At 26.3% G+C, this 18,309-nt stretch overlaps 3 protein-coding genes across 3 annotated transcripts; 1 reads left to right on the forward strand and 2 right to left on the reverse strand.

The window, feature by feature from the left end:
- Positions 1–868: 868 nt before the first annotated feature.
- On the forward strand, positions 869–1,198 carry PmUG01_08023400 (conserved Plasmodium protein, unknown function; the record flags this gene model as incomplete). Its single annotated transcript, XM_029004386.1, has 1 exon — positions 869–1,198. The coding sequence occupies one exon, from the start codon at positions 869–871 to the stop codon at positions 1,196–1,198; it is 330 nt and encodes a 109-aa protein (XP_028861080.1).
- Positions 1,199–2,522: 1,324 nt separating this feature from the next.
- On the reverse strand, positions 2,523–7,784 carry PMUG01_08023500 (transcription factor with AP2 domain(s), putative; the record flags this gene model as incomplete). Its single annotated transcript, XM_029004387.1, has 1 exon — positions 2,523–7,784. One exon carries the CDS (start codon positions 7,782–7,784, stop codon positions 2,523–2,525), a length of 5,262 nt encoding a protein of 1,753 aa, XP_028861081.1.
- A 7,074-nt stretch (positions 7,785–14,858) lies between these two features.
- Positions 14,859–17,654, reverse strand: PmUG01_08023600 (conserved Plasmodium protein, unknown function; the record flags this gene model as incomplete). Its single annotated transcript, XM_029004388.1, has 1 exon — positions 14,859–17,654. One exon carries the CDS (start codon positions 17,652–17,654, stop codon positions 14,859–14,861), a length of 2,796 nt encoding a protein of 931 aa, XP_028861082.1.
- Positions 17,655–18,309: the final 655 nt, after the last annotated feature.

Below are 18,309 nucleotides of genomic sequence, written 5' to 3' on the forward strand. Positions count from 1 at the left end.
CTGAATTGAACTGCGCGTTCCCTTTGTCAGAACTGTTACAAATGAAAGTCGGCATAAAAAAATACAATAAAATAGAAAAATAGAATAGTATAATTAGGTAAATAAAAAACTGAATAACTGTATAAATACGCAGCGGTATATGCACATATGTAAGGGTGTATGTATATACAACGGAAAAAGGAAATCTCCTGAACGTTTGTACTTCATGTCACATGTTACATTTAACCAATAATTAATAAGCAAATTTTAACACAATTTTTTTTTTTTTTTAACTAGCCAAAAACAGTATTATTTAGCTTGAATATCGAATAATATATTCTTCATCCTGCTGTTATATTTTTTTTTTTTTTTTTTCATATTTTTGCTCTTTTTATTTCTGATAAGTTTCATATTGAAGCTCTGGGTTCACTTATTTTTAATTAAAAGGTTAAGGTTACTATTCAAAATTTTATAGAAAACTATTCTTCACTTTTTTCTATATTTAAAAGTTAATCCTACATAAAATTATTCAGCTTCATTGCATAGAGTTAGAAAGAATCTTTTCATCACAGAATAATACTTTGTTCGTAATTTCTGTTCATTTTATCAAAGTTTTATATACTCCCTTGTTAGATATTTTTTAAAAAAAAGGATTTCAAAAAAAAAAAAAAAAAGAAGAAAGGAGAAAAACATGTATTGATGAGAATAATTTACGAGTTAGTGCTTCAGTTATAGCACCCATAAAAGTTATACACACCAATGAAGACAAAGAGGGAAAAAACGAAAGTCAACAAATAGATAAAATTGATAAAATTAGAAGAACAGGAGATATATAGCAAAACAACGAACATCACAATAATAAATATAAAAAGTACAAGCGGCAAAAAGAATGTTTTCGTTGGGAAGAATTAAGTTTGTTAAAAAGGTAAGAGAAAAAATACCTTACGGAGTGAAGCAAAGTCAGAGTTATAAAGACGCAAAAAAACAAGAAAGGTTATCAGTAGAAGCAAGCAGGAAATTAAAAGAAAGTCGAGGTATGTTACTAGATGAAAGAAAAAGTCTATTCATGTCCTTAAGAAGAAATAGTGATATTAATTGGTATAGAGCAGGTCAAATATTAAAGCATTTAGAAATTCATCAGAGGGCAAAACCTGAAATTACGCCCAAGCTTAGAGAGAAAATTACAAATATTGCCAATTTTGTAAAAAAAGGCAAGTAGTTTTTTTTTTTTTTTTTTTTTTTTTTTTCTAAATTCTTATTTTTTCATGTATTATAAGCGCCGAATTTTATGTGATAAATCGCAGCTAAAAGAGCAACCTCGCCAAATTAAAGAAAAACAATTCCATTGTGAGATAACATATCTACCAATATATTTAATGCACACATAGAGTCTCATTTTTATGCTGACATTCAGTACCATTACTTTTGATAAAAAGGTGCGAAAAATGAATAAAAAATTAATAAAAAAGGATTAAAATGTGATTAAAAAATAAATAAAATATGATTAAAATTATGGTAAAAAAGATGATCTTGAATTTATATAAATAAATATAAATATGGTTGCTTCAACTTGTTATCATTACCATTCGGTCTAACTCTGTAAGGTACATTTTATCATTTTCATATGATGCGTACTTGCTCATATATACATAATATATATAATGGGTTTCCATATGAGCATGAAGAAGTAATATTGTACAGTAAATATGGCCTTAAAAAGCGGGCAATAAATTTTGCTCAACTACTTATGCTATGTTTATATTTTTTAAAAGTAAAAAATTATCACACGTATTTTTCACCTTAAAATATGCTTATTATATAAACCTAAACAAACATACAAACACGCTTATATACGTATATGGACATCCTTATATATATGCACGCACGTGGGCGCTTTTGTTTATAAATTTTTATATAATTATATCTACAATTATTAAGTTCATATTAAAAAAAAAAAAATGATACGTGATTATACAATAAATAAAACATTAAATACGGAAAATGAAATTAATAAAAAATGAGGCGCATAAGCATATACAGAAGTTTTAATATTTGCCTTTATGGATTAATATTAATATAAAAAATAATATAATAATGAAGGGAAAGAGAGAATGAGGGGGGGTAAATAAGAAAAAAAAAAAAAAAATATATATATATATATATATATATATATATTAATATTTCTTTTAAATTATTTAAAAAAATGCAATAACATATAACGAAGAGGTAAAAAAAAAAAAAAACGTGATAATGAAATTGGGCTGTAATATGTGGGATAAACTATATACATAAATAAAAAGAAAAAAAAAAAAAAAAATGACTTAAACATTTTTCTTCGTTTATTATATTGATTCGTTCTACTTTCCCCAAAATTTGCTGTTTCGCATTATTTAATACATGATGGAAAAATGGATCTCTTCTTCGGTACATTTTATGAGTATCAAAATTACATGAAACTACACATATATATCACTATAAAATATATAGCCATCATCTACCCCTTCACTGTTCCTATGTTGTCTTTATTTGTGTTTTGCTTCTTTTCAATGCTCAGTCTTAATTTCGGGTTTGACGTTCATGTAGTACAAGGAGGAATCGTTTAGTTCGTTCTGATTAGTGCTGATTAAATTACTTGTAGTTGAATGTTCATTAGTGTATGAACTGAAATTGTTGTTTACATTTTTCCCATAAGAATTATTCGAATAAGTAAGGTTTCTACTATTTTCAACGTTAGAATTATTATTATCCAGATTACCTTGCTCGTTAATAATACTTAAAAAGTTTCTTTTATCCAGTAAATGTTCTCCTGAATTGTCTACTATGTCGTGATTGTCCGAGGTGCTATTGTCAATATTATTAATATTATTAATATTATTAATATTGTTAATATCGTTCATATCATTCAGATCGTTCAGATCGTTCAGATCGTTCATATCGTTCATATCGTTCATATCGTTCATATCATTCATATCATTCAGATCGTTCATATCATTCAGATCGTTCATATCATTCAGATCGTTCATATCATTCAGATCGTTCATATCATTCATATCGTTCATATCGTTCATATCGTTCATATCGTTCATATCATTCATATCATTCAGATCGTTCATATCATTCAGATCGTTCATATCATTCAGATCGTTCATATCATTCAAATCGTTCATATAGTTCAGATCGCTCATATCGTTCACATCATTCATGTTGTTAATGATATTAGCACTGACTCCATTTTTTGCATTATTAACACTTGCATTAGTATTATTTTGAGAAATACAATAGTTCGATTCTAACGAGTTAAAGTTAATTTCATTTGTTTGATTAATAATTGACATGTCGTTCATGCGAGGGGCTATATGATTATTATTATTATTATCTACAGGACTAATTGATGATGCATTGTTATTACTACTTACATGTGTGCTCATATTTCCACTATTCTTATGTGGTAAAATAGGATCATTCATATTTATAAAATTGTCACTGCTATTACTTATTATATTTGTACTGCTACTATTGCTACCTATGTTATTCTCCGCTAAACTATTTTTCTTCAGAATGTTCGCGCTGCCCTCATCCGTCGTCCCTCCGTTTATGTTTTCATTAACGTTAAAGTTGTAGTCATTACTACTGTTGTTATTACTATTGTTGTTATTACTATTGTTGTTATTACTATTGTTGTTATTACTGTTGTTGTTATTACTGTTGTTGTTATTACTGTTGTTGTTATTACTGTTGTTGTTATTACTGTTGTTGTTATTACTGTTGTTACTATTGTTTTCGTTCTGAAAGCCACTCATACCACTTATGTTGCTACTCACATTCTTGATGCTAGATATACTCCCTTTAACGCTTCCGCTTATATTGTTTACACTAATACTATTCACGTTGTTACAACTTAAACTACCATTACCTCCACTATTGCCGCCACTTTTACTGCTACCGTTTCCGCTAACACTGCCACAGCCACAGCCACTTACTGCACCACTACTAATTCCGCCACTAAATGAACCATTAATAATATTGACACCCTTAGGTATAACACTCATGCCATTGTAGGTGCTTATATTACCGTTCATACTAATGAGGTCGTTGTTACTGTTACTGAAATTATAACCACTGAGCATATCAATTTGATTTGGAGAATTTATGTTACTAGTACCTATGTTCATCAAACTTCCACTCCCATTGTTATTACTTGCATTACCAATTGTAGTATCTTCATCATTCAGGTTATTCACATCAATGTTCTTATTAATATCTGAACCACTATGATTGTTCATACTGTTAATAATATTATTAATTCCATTGACACTATCTTTGTAATTATTCAATGGATTTATATTATAACTACTGTTCATGTTACTATTAATAACATCATCCATATTATTACCTGCAGTTACACTCATAACGACATTATTATTATTCATCATACTCAAGGTGTTCATAAAATTATTTGTATTATTATTATTATTATTAAGATGAATATTATTATAATTATTTGTACTAAATGCATTGTTGTCAATGCCGTTATTTCCATTAATGATACTACTGCTAGTATTAACAAAAGAATTTTTTAATCCTAGATTTATTAAACTATTCTGATTGTTCATTAGATTTTTTGCATCTACATTAAATATATTAATAAGCTCTTCATCCGTAAATGGAACTGCTTTATATGCACACTTAACAGTATGTACTGCTAAGCTATGAGCTTTATTGAATCCCCATTTTTTTAATAAATATTTTGATATTTTAGGTTCTTTAGAACTTTCATTTTCTAAATATTTAGCAAACCATGAATATGAATATGGGTCAAATCGGACCCCTTCTACTGGAGTTAGTGCACTAGCACGTGCAGTTAAACTCTCCATTCTCCTCCCTCTCGGTGCTCTTGTTCTTTTTGTCGGGGAAAAGTCATTCTCACTTTCTTGTCCATCGCTATGCGGAGTCTTCCCATTACCAATGCCATTGCCATTACAGCTGTTACTTAAACCATTGTTACTACTATTATTATTGTTTCCGTTGTTATTGTTATTGTTCACACCATAATTATTATAACTATGCATTTGTGAAATGAGCATGTTACCATTAATACCCTTTGTATTACTGTCATGCATATTATTATTATCATCATGTTCCATTGAATTATTTTCCATTAGTCCATCTAATGTATTATCAGAACTGAGTGTTAATAAATTCCTTATCCTTTTTGTTCTATTTTCTGTTGTTGTAGCACCTGCTTGTTCAGCTTCTAATCGACACTGTATAGCTAATTCTTTTGCTTTTTCAAATCCTAATTTTTTAATTGGAAATCGTCTCATTTGAAAATTTTTACCAATAGACCAATAAGCTAACCATGATCCTTTTCTATCATTATATGATACTCCCTTCATTGGTCTTGTACAATCTTTATCAAAAGAATCCATGCATTCTAACAACTCTATATTCTCACTATTTCGACATAAACTTTGTTCCATGTCATCTAATGACAACTGTGAATCTTCACTTAATTTCCTCTTAGGGGGTCTACCTCTTCCTCTTTTTACCCCTTTATTACTATCATTTTTTAAAACTTCTTTTTTCGTTACTACATCGCACTCTCCCCCCACTCCTCCAATATTGTTATTCATAAGCAATATACTTCCACTTATGTTGTTCATGTTATTCATATTACTCATGTTATTCATATTGCTTATGCCACTCATGTTTATGCTGCTCATATTGTTCATGTTATTCATGTTGATCAAACTATTCATGTTATTCATACCACTTACACTATTCACATTGTTTACGCTATTCATGCTGGTGCCAATTCCACTGTAGTTCTCGTCGACATCGTTTTTTATCGCATCGTTTGGTAAGCCATCTACGGTTTTTCTACCATGCACATGAAACATGGGCTTACATCTGGCTCCTGCTTTTTCTGCTTCTTGTCTAGCCTTTACAGCTAAAATTCTTGCTTGTTCGAATCCATACTGTTTAACGGAAAAATATCTTCTAATTTCTCTTGTGTTATCATTCCAAGCTGCTAGCCATTGTTGTTTTTTTGGATTAAATCGAACACCTGGTATTCTGGGTAGATACTCAGGATGTCCTTCTGTATTTGCTCTAGTCCAACTATTAATAACATCATTCTTTTTTATTCTTTCAAATTTTAAGCTGAAATTTTTACTATTCATATTGGTACTACTACTACTACCAGTACCATTATTATTAGCATTATTATTCATACTGTTCTGCATGCTATTGCAATTATTACTATTACTGTTGATATTAATGTTACCACTAATATCATTACATTGTCTATTATTTGTCATCATGCTACAGTCCAACATAGAATGGTCATCCATATCTGAATCGTATAATACTTTATCTTTCAAATAATCATCTTGGTAATCATAGTCAGAATCTTTATTATACGTCATATCTTCATCTAGTTTGCTTAAGTTCTTATTTGATTTCACTTCGTATTTCTTTAGATACGATATAACATTTTCTACTTCTGTGTTACTTAAGGAATCATTTTTTGAATTTATCATGTATTTCAAACAATTGGGGGAATCGTCCGTTAGTTTTGTTCTCATTAAACAGTCATAATAATCTTCAACCATATTATCCTCCTGATCGCAGTAGCCGTAGCTGTTCATATGATTGTTATTAATTTGACTGCTATTCATATTATTACCATCCATATTGCATCCATCCAGGTTGTTTCCATCCAAGTTGCTTCCATCCATGTTACTGCTAGTGTTATTATAGCTACCGCTACAAACGTTTATGTTATCATTATTGGTAGTACTGCTATTATTACCGCTATTATTATTTTTTGTATTCTCACTGCCATTATTGTTATTGTTACTATTATTGTTACTGTTACTGTTACTGTTACTGCTATTATTGTTATTGCTGTTATTACTGTTACTGCTATTATTGTTATTACTGCTATTATTATTATTACTATTATTCGTATTACTATTATTGTTATTACTATTATTGTTATTACTATTATTATTATTACTATTATTATTATTACTATTATTATTATTATTATTACTATTATTAGTAGTAGTAGTATTATTACTATTATTGTTATTACTATTATTGTTATTACTGTTATTACTGTTATCACCGCTATCACTATTGCTGTTTGTTGCATTCATATACATGCTACTTACCCCCCCTTTTATTGCCGACTGCGCACTTATGGCATTCGAGTTGAGTATATTTCCTTGTACAGAATTATTAGTATTATCATTTGTGTTCATATTTGTATTTGTTTTTATTTTTTTCTCATTCATCATATCTTCATAATCGTTATGTAATTCATAATAACTCATGTAATTATTTGAATTTTGCTGTGAGTCCGCAGCCCTTAGTATATTCAACTGCTGCTTCAAATAATCACATACAGATATATTCCATGTTGATGGTAATTTATTATAACTTAGGCATGGACCAAACACAGCTATATAATTATGTAAATCTACTACTGTTACTGCACTTCTTAACCTATTTAAGTGATACATAAAAGATGCTTTTTCTTCTGTATTATTTGAATCCGCACACATATCTTTTAAGATTACTATCAATTGTTGTTTACATATTTCAACTAACGACGGTACATCTAATTTATCTTGATCATTAAAATTCATTGATATATCCATATCCTCCTTCTTTTCATAATTTATTTCCACCTCTGGTTCATTTATACCGGCTGAACTACCAATTAATAACTCACTCGCGTTTTCATTTCCATCGTCGTTCTTAATATTAATATCTTTTTCAGTTGCTAATGCTTCCATATTGCAATTTTCGCGTACATGTAGGTACATATACGTCTTTATATGTATAAATATATATATGTACGTTAGTACGTCTTAATATATATATACATATATATATATATATATATATATATAGAAATATATGTAGTGCATACGTCTTTATGTGTATAAATATATATGTATGATGTGAACGTATGTATGGATGTATTGCTTAGCCGTACCTCATATACATACATACACAACGTACAAACATATGCGTATACTTATAATCTATACGAAGTTACTTAAAAAACTATTTTGCACATTTCAAAAAATTCGAACTATAAGCATTATCATGGAGGTATTAAAAAAAATAAAATAATAAGATAAAATAATAAAATAAAATAAAAAAAATAATAAAAAATAAAAAAATAAAAAAAATAAAAGGTATTATATACTGCTTGTTTAATAAACTTGTTCAATTTTGTATTGATAAAATATTCTCTACGCTATTTAAAAATATTGCTTCGTCTATATTAAAAGCTTTGAACACTTAACAAGTTAATATGCAAATTAGTGTTCACGCGCGCATGTGTATATATATATATATAAGTGCAGGTACATTCAGATATATATGCACCTGTTAAACATTATACATCAAATGAGTATATACCTCCGCAGATGTATAAGCACCGAAATGTACGACGTGCACATAGGGATATATACCAAACACATATATGAATATATATACATATATTTCATACGTATACATCCATACATAGATTAATATATACACATACGTGCATACATCCGTACGTACATCCGCTTGTCTGCATATTCATGTACATACCATATAAATTACCAATAAAAAATGAAAATACAAAAAAGTATGGTCCTTTTATAATTTCATCTCACGTAGTTAAACTTATATCTCTTACTAAGGCTCACATATTTTTATGATTTAATATATCTTACTAAATTACTAAATATATTACACATGCATATATTCATGTATACAAAATATATATAAATGTATGTATATATATATGTATATATATATACATATACATACGGTAATAGTATAAACATACATGCAAGCACATATATATACAAGTATGCATAATAAATGGCACTTAAAACACTTAGTAATAATACATTTGTATATTAATTCTCAATAAATGCGCAAGTATGCAAGGGGTAATATAAAAATACAAAAATTTAAAAAGAAAAAACTAAAGAGGGTATACACGTGTATATATATATTTATACATACATATATGCATATATAATCATGTACATATATACATATATGTATATATATTTGTGAAGCATTTATCTATGTTCAGGGTTTTAATCTTTTATCTTTTTATCTTTTTTTTATCTTTTTCTTATCCATTATCTTAAACTCAAACCTTTATTTCGTTTTATTGTTTTTTTTTTTTTTTTTTTTTATTTAATCTTCTCGTTTCAATTCTAAAAGTTCATATATATTTTTTTTGAGCACTTTTTTTTTTTTTTTTTTTTTTTTTACTTATTAGCTACTATTGTTTTGTGGATAAAAGCAGAATTACGGAAAAGATAAAAAAAAAAAAAATAATAAATAAATAGATAAATAAATACATAAATAAATAAAATAAGTACATAAATACGTAAATAAAATAAATAAGGGAAAAGAAAATAGAAGAATAAAATATATAATAATATAATAAAGGAAAAAATATAAAATAACTTAAAATAAAAAAAAAAAATTTCCTCAATTTAAAAAAATAGTGAAATATACAAAAAAAAAAAAAAATTTCTTTTACTTTTATAACATTCCAATATTTATTTTCATATTATAATATACTGAAATATAATTCTTTCATAATTTTTTTTTTTTTTTTACATATATATACATGTATTATGTATATATTGTATTAATGCAGTATTCTCTTGTACTAAATTATATCTATACTTAATTTTTACCATTTACGTTTTAACCTGAAATCCTCAAGTACATTTTAATATACTGCTTTGTTATATACATATGTATATAACAAAGCAGTATGTACATATATATATAAAATATGTATGTAATAAGTACGTATATATATAAAATATGAATGTAGTATGTATATATATAAAATATGTATGTAGTATGTACGTATATATTATAATATGTATGTATATTTACACGTATGTAATATTATATATGTAATTTTTTTTTGCCTCATCTTGTTACATAAAAAATGGGTTCATTTGTGCACATACTATTATTTTATATATATTGTATGAAGTACATTTATTTCACAAATGTATATTATTTATAAATATATGCTAATAATGTATACACGTAAAAATATATGTATATATCTATATGTACGTATATGTTATGTATAAATATATAATATTTTTATATACTCATGCACTTTTTTATTTATTTAGTAAAATGCACTCAACAATAAATCATCATGGCACAAAAACGTTTAAATATGTATGTACTCCTGCGTTTTGCACATAATTTATTTATATATAAAAAAAAAAAAAGCATAAACAATGAGAGTACGTATATATATAAATATATATACATTAGATAAATGTATATAATATAAATTTACGTACGTGCTAAGAATGGAAGATGCATTCACGAAGATACAAGAAAATTGTACTTAGGTTAAACATAAGCAGAAAAAATTATACGGGCTTATTTTTTATAATTATCAAGTGAACATAAATTTGTATGCATATACATGTTTTGTATATATTATTATACATATATAATTATATGTATATAAATTTGTAAATATTATGTATATATACGTGTATGTATTATATATACGTATATATATAATATATTATTTATCACATTTGTCATCAGTTAAATTTAATTTTACTTCGTCGTTAAGTTTTCATTTTAAAGTCAAAAATTAACAATAAAATAAAACTCATCTTTTTGTGGTATTTTTTGTACAATTTTTCTTATTTTTATTTTTCATTTATATTTATTATTACGTATATGTATACATATATATATATGTACATTTGTACGTATAAATAATGTATAATTTACAAATAACTATATATTACAAATAAAGGATGTATAAATTACAAATAAATAATGTAAAAATTATGTGTAATAAATTTTTTATTATATTTTATATATATATATATATATATTTATTCATATATATAAATTTTATAATATATAATTGAGTACATATATTTTTACATATATTGTTATATATTATATTTTGTGTGGGTGTTATTCTGTAGCATGCAAAAAAAATCTTTTGTCGCCATGCACATTCAAAATTTTTTAGCTTTTAAAACTTACAATTTTATGATAATTAAAAAAAAAAAGAAAAAGAAAAAATAGGGTACACTGTGAATGAATTAAATATTTTAATACAGACATTGTTAACTCATAAATACATTTATATATTAAAAAGTGTACGTAGGTATGCATATAATATATATATATATATACATATATATAAATTTGTACAAATAGATTAATTGTATTTCCCCCTTAACAAAAAAAAAAAAAAAAAAATTTAAATGAAAAGTTGTTATATTAGTATATATTTCTTCTTGTTATATTTTAAGGGAAAAAATAATAAAAAAAAGAAAAATAAAAGATTCAAAATTTAGTTTATTATTTTTTTTTTTAAGAGCAATTTTTTTTTTCCCTCATTTTATCTCTTTCATTCCTTAACACACAATAACTTAAAAATGGACATTTTTTCGCCGTCAATGTAAAAGTTAAATAATATATAGCTCTTTGAAATTATAACACTGAGTATTATATGTGTTTATATATATATCTGTACATGTACATTTAAATACATTTATTTCAAATCATTTGTTACCCTTTTAAAAGTACAGTTTAATATTTCTACCTTTCACGAAATTTGGCCTTTTTTTTCTTGTTATTTATTTATACACGTATTAAATTTTTTTTTTTTTTCTCTTTCTCTTTTCCTTTTAACTTCATTTGTGTCATTTAGTTGTTACTTATTTGTTTTTATGTTTTGCCTTACACAAGAGAGTGTTTTTTTTTATGCATGAATTTTTGTCGTTTCTTGTTTCACCATGAAAATTATACAAATAAGGCATTTTTAGATGTACATACATAAACATGTACGTATACAAATATGGGAGTACTACTTGTATAAATATATATATATATGTATATATTTGTGTATGTTCGTACACAAGTAACCCAGTATAGCAATCAAAAAATAAGTGCTTTTTAATTTTTTTTTTTTTTTTTATGCGTTTCTAAGTATTCATTTACAAGAGGTTACATTATTTTACTGTCATCTGTCTCAGCACAAAGCAGTTATTTTTTCAGTGTATAAGCAGGAATATTAATTCGTTTAAAAAAAAAAAAAAAAAAAAAAAAAAAAGCGAAATAAGCAAAAATTGTGAAATATGCTTAATATGAGTATTATACGAAAAAACAACTGAACCATATGAAGTCCTCAGAACCAGAAATATCATATTATAACCTAAATACATATGCACACCATTTTTGCATTGTGCTGTTTCTGTATTATGTGCTAAATTATTGAAAAATTGAAGAGGATCATATTGTAGCATTGTAAGATATATGTACCTTTTGTTTCATTTATAATTAAGTCGGTCTTACGTCAATTTAAATATCAAATTTAATTTTATTTTTAATTCCAATTTTATTTTTAGTGTTATTTTTAATTTTTTTCGCCGTTATTTTATGTTTCTGAAAAGCAAGTAATTCGCATACTTATTTATTACATACATTTTATATGTAAATATATGCATACATGTACATGAATGATATATGGTTAAAAAGAGTGCATGCGTCAATGAGGAAATGGAAGAGAAAAACTACTCGTGTAAAAATTTTACGAAAGAGGGAAAACAGTTTCTTATAAGTAAAAATATGAACAACTTATTCATGTATTATAAGTGCTTTATCTCATTTTTAGAGAATACGTGCATTTATGAGTATATATGGGTATTTATGCGAATTTATGTGTTTTATACATTTATATGTGTACATATGAGTATAAAATTTGTTATATATCAAAATGGAAACAAAGCGCACTTATTTGCCTGCACTCCTCCCGGGTTTTTGCCAAAAGCAATTACTATGTATTGTACACATATGTACCTACATATGCATACATATATATATTTATATATTGCGTATTTCTACGTTTATATGCTTATGTACCTTTCTTATTTTTTTAAAACTCATCATATATGAATATTTTACCTCCCCCCCCCCAAAGGTGTGCAAAAATAAAAACTATTACGTCATCTTTTGTTTGACCTATTATTTATTGCCATAGTTGCAAGAAAAAAAAAAAAAAAAAATAAGTACGAAATATACAGCATGAAACATGAAGTGTAGAATATGCTTTACTTAATAAATTCTTTTGTATACCATAATAAGAAATAACCTTGCTTTTTTTTATAACGTGCATATATTAATTAAAAAAATTAAGAATATCGCACATAATTTATATCGTAATATATTTCATTGAATGTATAATATATTTAATACTTTGATTAATTTAATGCACACAAAATATGGTAGCAATACTCGCGTTGCGATTTAAGAAGACGTCTTAAATACGTATTTTTATTTCACTGTTTTGCATTATTAAACAGGAATATATAGGTATATATATATATATATATATATGTATATATATATTTATATATGTATATTTATATTTATATATGTGTGTGTTTATATATGAACATAAGTATACACAATTTTATTCACCATATTTATAAGTTTTTCTTGTTATTTTTTAATTTTTTTTTTTGCTATTAGCAGGAGTTTTCGCATGAGGCATAAAAATTGTAAAATTATAATAGCGCAGATATTCATGTAATGGTTTTATTATATAACATAAAAACATTTACACATGTATAATTATATACATGTATATTTATACAATCGCATATTTATATATTTACATATTTATACATATTAATACGCGCTTACATTAATTTATGTATTTGTATATGTAAACCTTTCAAATATTGCACTAGCTCCATTTTTATTCACAAATGTAAGGAAAATAATTTTACATAAACTTTTTTTTGAGAAACAATTTCCATTTCACAAGTAAATAAAAACGAAAGTCATCGTTATATCTCAAGAGTTGCAAAAATTCGTATGATGCTGTTATTATTATGTCGTTGCAATACTATTACATCGTCCCTCTAGCTCAATTTTTTTCAATTTTTACTTCCATATGCACGTATATACGATGTATATGTATTAATAGGTATATAATGACACATATGTGTACATCATTATGTTAATTTCAGTTATACTACTCAATCAAATCGATCATAATAAATAGTAATAATGTGTAATAACTATTCGCAAATTTTCATTTGTTATGAAAATGTGAAACATGAAAATTTTGATTGTTCTACTTTTTTTTTTTTTTTTTTTTTTTGAGCAAAAATACACCTTTGTCATTTTCACTACATCATATTAGGAAAATAATTTAAAAGGGACAAAGCAATGAAAAAATTATTTTCGTGTTCCTCATGTAATGTACATTATATATTCGTGTATACATATAAAGAGGAAAGTTGCTAATAGGTACTCATAGCTCCTTATAATTGCTTGTAGCTTATCATAATTAACATAATTCGTATCAGCCTTTTTTTTTGCTGCCTGCGTTTGGAAACAATTTCAAGATATAAATAATTGAAAAATGCCATATTTTAATTCGTACAACTTGATATGAGATGAAAAAAAAAATATATATATACAAAAATAAACAAATACTAATACGAAATGAGATACGTGTTTTTGTTCCCCTCATTGATATTTGTAAAAAAAAAAAAATAGTAAGTTAACGAATATAACATTAGGCAAGAAAAATTGGTACTAATATTGGCAAACGGAGCATATGGCGAAAATTAGCGGTTTCATTACAACCTTTTCCCGTGTTCACTTTTATTTAACTATCAAAACTTATTACACAAAGGAAGATATAGCCATGTTAATGTTTTTTATAAAATAAAACAAAAAAAACAAAGCGTCACTTCATCTTTTGCATAAAAATGACAGGGGTCGTAAAAAAAAAAAAAAAAAAAAAAAAAAAATTCCTAATTTCCTTAGGGACAACTCCTCAACGTTTTACTTGTTAGTATTAACCTTGAGACAGCCAGTCTTAAGTAGAACTTAAACAAAATTACATTTTTTATATGTTCGTTAAAAGGATTAAACGTTTTTTTACAATTTCCAGTTAAGTCATCTATATACTGTAATGCGTCTATGAAATTATTTTGTTCAATGCTGTTTAAGGCATACGATAGATTCAGCAAGTTCGCTTTAAGAATTGTATTTTCTTTTATTGTGTGCATTAAAATTTTATTTAATGTGGACTGATGATTAATGTACAGATAAGACATAAATGTGCTGACTATTTTTCTAAAATAGCTATTTTTTTGTTGTTCTAAAAATGCCTCCTTCACACTTTGCTTATATAAAATAAGAAACTCGTTCTTGATTTTCTCATTATTATTACTAGTCGGTTTGAATGTTCGAGAAAAGAAATTATAAGGTAATACTTTAAAAACTTTTTCTAAAAATGTATCTCTCTCTAGACATTTTTTTAAATCCAGCAAAGCTGACTCAACAGATAAATCTTGAATTATACAATTCTGTAAATTTACTATCTGATTTTGAATGTAATTTATGCTTTCTAGTTTTGTTTGTTTTAGTTGCTCTTCTGTTATAATTTCTTTTATCCTATTAATATCAAATGCATATATATTCATTTTTTTCAAATAATTCTCCTGGACTAGTGTTAACTCCTTTTCTAGTTTATCTTTTTCCATGTTAATTTCTTCCTGTTTCCTATTCATAATATGATTTTCAAAATTTTCTTTTTCCTTTTTATAATTTTCCCTTAATACTTTTTCTTCTTCTTTTAATTTTTTTATCATAGATCGTTTTAATTCTTTTTGTAATTTTTTTTTCATTCTCAAATAATTATTATTATATTTAATTGTCAGTATTTTTTTTAGTGCCCACTTTTCTTCTTCCATTAATATGTCTTTATACTTTTCTGTTATTAGTTCATTTATAAACATTTCTATCATCTTACATTTTAATTCTTCTTTATTTAAATTATTTATATTTTTTACAAAATTTTTTATATCCTTTTCAAAAATTTTATTAAAACTGGACTGTTTTATTGTTCCTTCGAAAGTGCTATTTGACGTTGTCGGACTAGCCATATTATCAAAATTATTTAGGTATTCACTTTCTCTTTCTACTTCTTCTGCTTCAACAGTATGTTCAGATTGCGTATGTTCTTTTATCTCATTATCATCACCACACCTCTCTTTACAGTTCTCCATATTGTGAATGATCCTCTCCGTTTGCGTCATTAATACATTCTTATGAACACCTTCAGCAGAATGAAGCATTTCACGGTCTAGTTCTTTATATGTATCATCACCATCTGGAAAGGTAAAAATCTTTTTCCCCTCACCCTCAGCTTCCTTATCCGCAGAAGAGTCTGCTATTGCGTCCCTTCCATTTTGACTCTTAAAAGTCATTACGACCTCATGTTCTCCATTATTCTCTATAGCCTCACATGTACCCTTCATAATATCCACATATTCTGGATTACGTTCAAACCGTTCGTCCTCTAGCACACTAGAGGCACTCCAATAGGTCCCTTTCTTCCCCCCTGGTAAATTTTCATCAAAAGTAGTACCTGCTTCACAATTCGCCCTCTCTAACTCTTTCCCCTTTATATTATGGTCTTCTATGGGGATATTTTCTTCCTCAAACGGAAGTATATTAAAGTATATTTTATTATTTTCCTCTTTAGGTGTTTTCTCAGTAGGTTCTGTACTTCTATCATACGCAGTACGAAAGTTTTTCTCTAATTCGATGTTCTCTTGATATTTCAAGATGTCCGCTGATTCGTCATCTTCCCTTTCTATATTAACGCCTGTTATGTTTGTATTATTAGAACTCGTAAAATAATTATTACTAATAGAGTTATATGAGTTATCATTGTAGTCGATAGGACATAGCTTAGTGTGTTTTTCATTGTTCATATATTCATCATCCCTTTCCTCCTTCATATTTGAGATATTTAATTTGTTGATGAAACTTTCTACATTTTTTATATCGTTACTCATATCATGCACATCAGCTGGATTTGTTTTTGAATCACTTAAGTAAATGTCGATCGGTTTGTCCTTTATCTCCTGTTCAACAGACTTGTTAATTTCATTGTTGTGGGGAAGAAACTCTTTTTCTGTTTTGTTCTCCCTCATATTCTGTAGTTTTTTCGTGTTTGTAAAATTGGGTACGTTATTATTTATACCCTTTCGACTTGTAGAGACAGGATATAGTTCTAAAATATTCTTCACTCGTATATTAAAAAAAATATTGACATTATTATAACATTCTGTAATCATTAGTTTAATGTAATTATAATACTGGTTCAATCCTTGTATATATTTCATATACCTCATTATACACTCTTTCATCCGTTCGACCATTTTATCAAAAATTATTTTTTGGGGTATTATTTTTATTTCTATAATATCATATAATACTAAATAATTTCCTAATTTTTTCTTAACATACTCCTTATTCTTTTGTAGTAAATCTATGCTTTCATACGTACTATAAAATAATAAGGCTACGAAAAACAATTTTTTTAAAAATAATTTTTTTTTTTCTTTTTTTCCTTCATTAATAATATCACTAACTCCTTCCATTAGCTTTTCCTCTCTTCCTTTTTCTCTATCTATTCCTCTACTACTGCAATGCCCAGGTGTTTTCAATTTAGATAGAAGAGTAATGTTTTTGTTTACTATCTCATTTTCTTTGTATTTCTTCAGAATATTCTTGCAGAACAGAATATATCGTAACCGTATCATTCTCTATGCTCGCTCAATTAATGAAATGTACAAGTAAATATGCGTTAATACACGTGGTCGTACGTAGATATAAGGGCATACGGGTTGTCATATGTATATACTATCACTTATCTACATTTTTGTACCCAGAACAATTGGGGGCTCTCTATGTTCAGCTATAGAATATATATGACATATGCCTTGTCTTAATTGTAATGATGAAAAATTACCTTGCTCTTCTTTCTAACTTTATTAAGTTTATTCGTTAATGTAACTTATATTCCTCAATTTCATTTTTCTTTTTTTGCACATGCCAGATTTTACGAAATCACTTGTTTTGCTCTTCTCGTGTAATATAAGCACATGCAGCTGCAAGCGATACAGGAACAGACAGGCAAAAATAGAAGAGCATTTGCACGAATTTATATATATATATATATATGTACATATATGGTATGTATGTGTATGTATGTATGTACCAAATAAGCTACATACATAACGCTACAAGCGTAGCATTTTTTACTAAAAAATGACAAGCTGGGGGGATATAACAAAAAAAATGATCGAAAAGAAAAAATTGAGTTATATGTGCACAAAAAAAAATAAAAAATAATACTAAAATATTAAAAACTATTATTAAAATAATTACAAAATAATGGAAAAAATAATAATAAAA

Source organism: Plasmodium malariae, assembly GCF_900090045.1.
Source record: "Plasmodium malariae genome assembly, chromosome: 8".
NCBI lineage: Eukaryota > Apicomplexa > Aconoidasida > Haemosporida > Plasmodiidae > Plasmodium > Plasmodium malariae.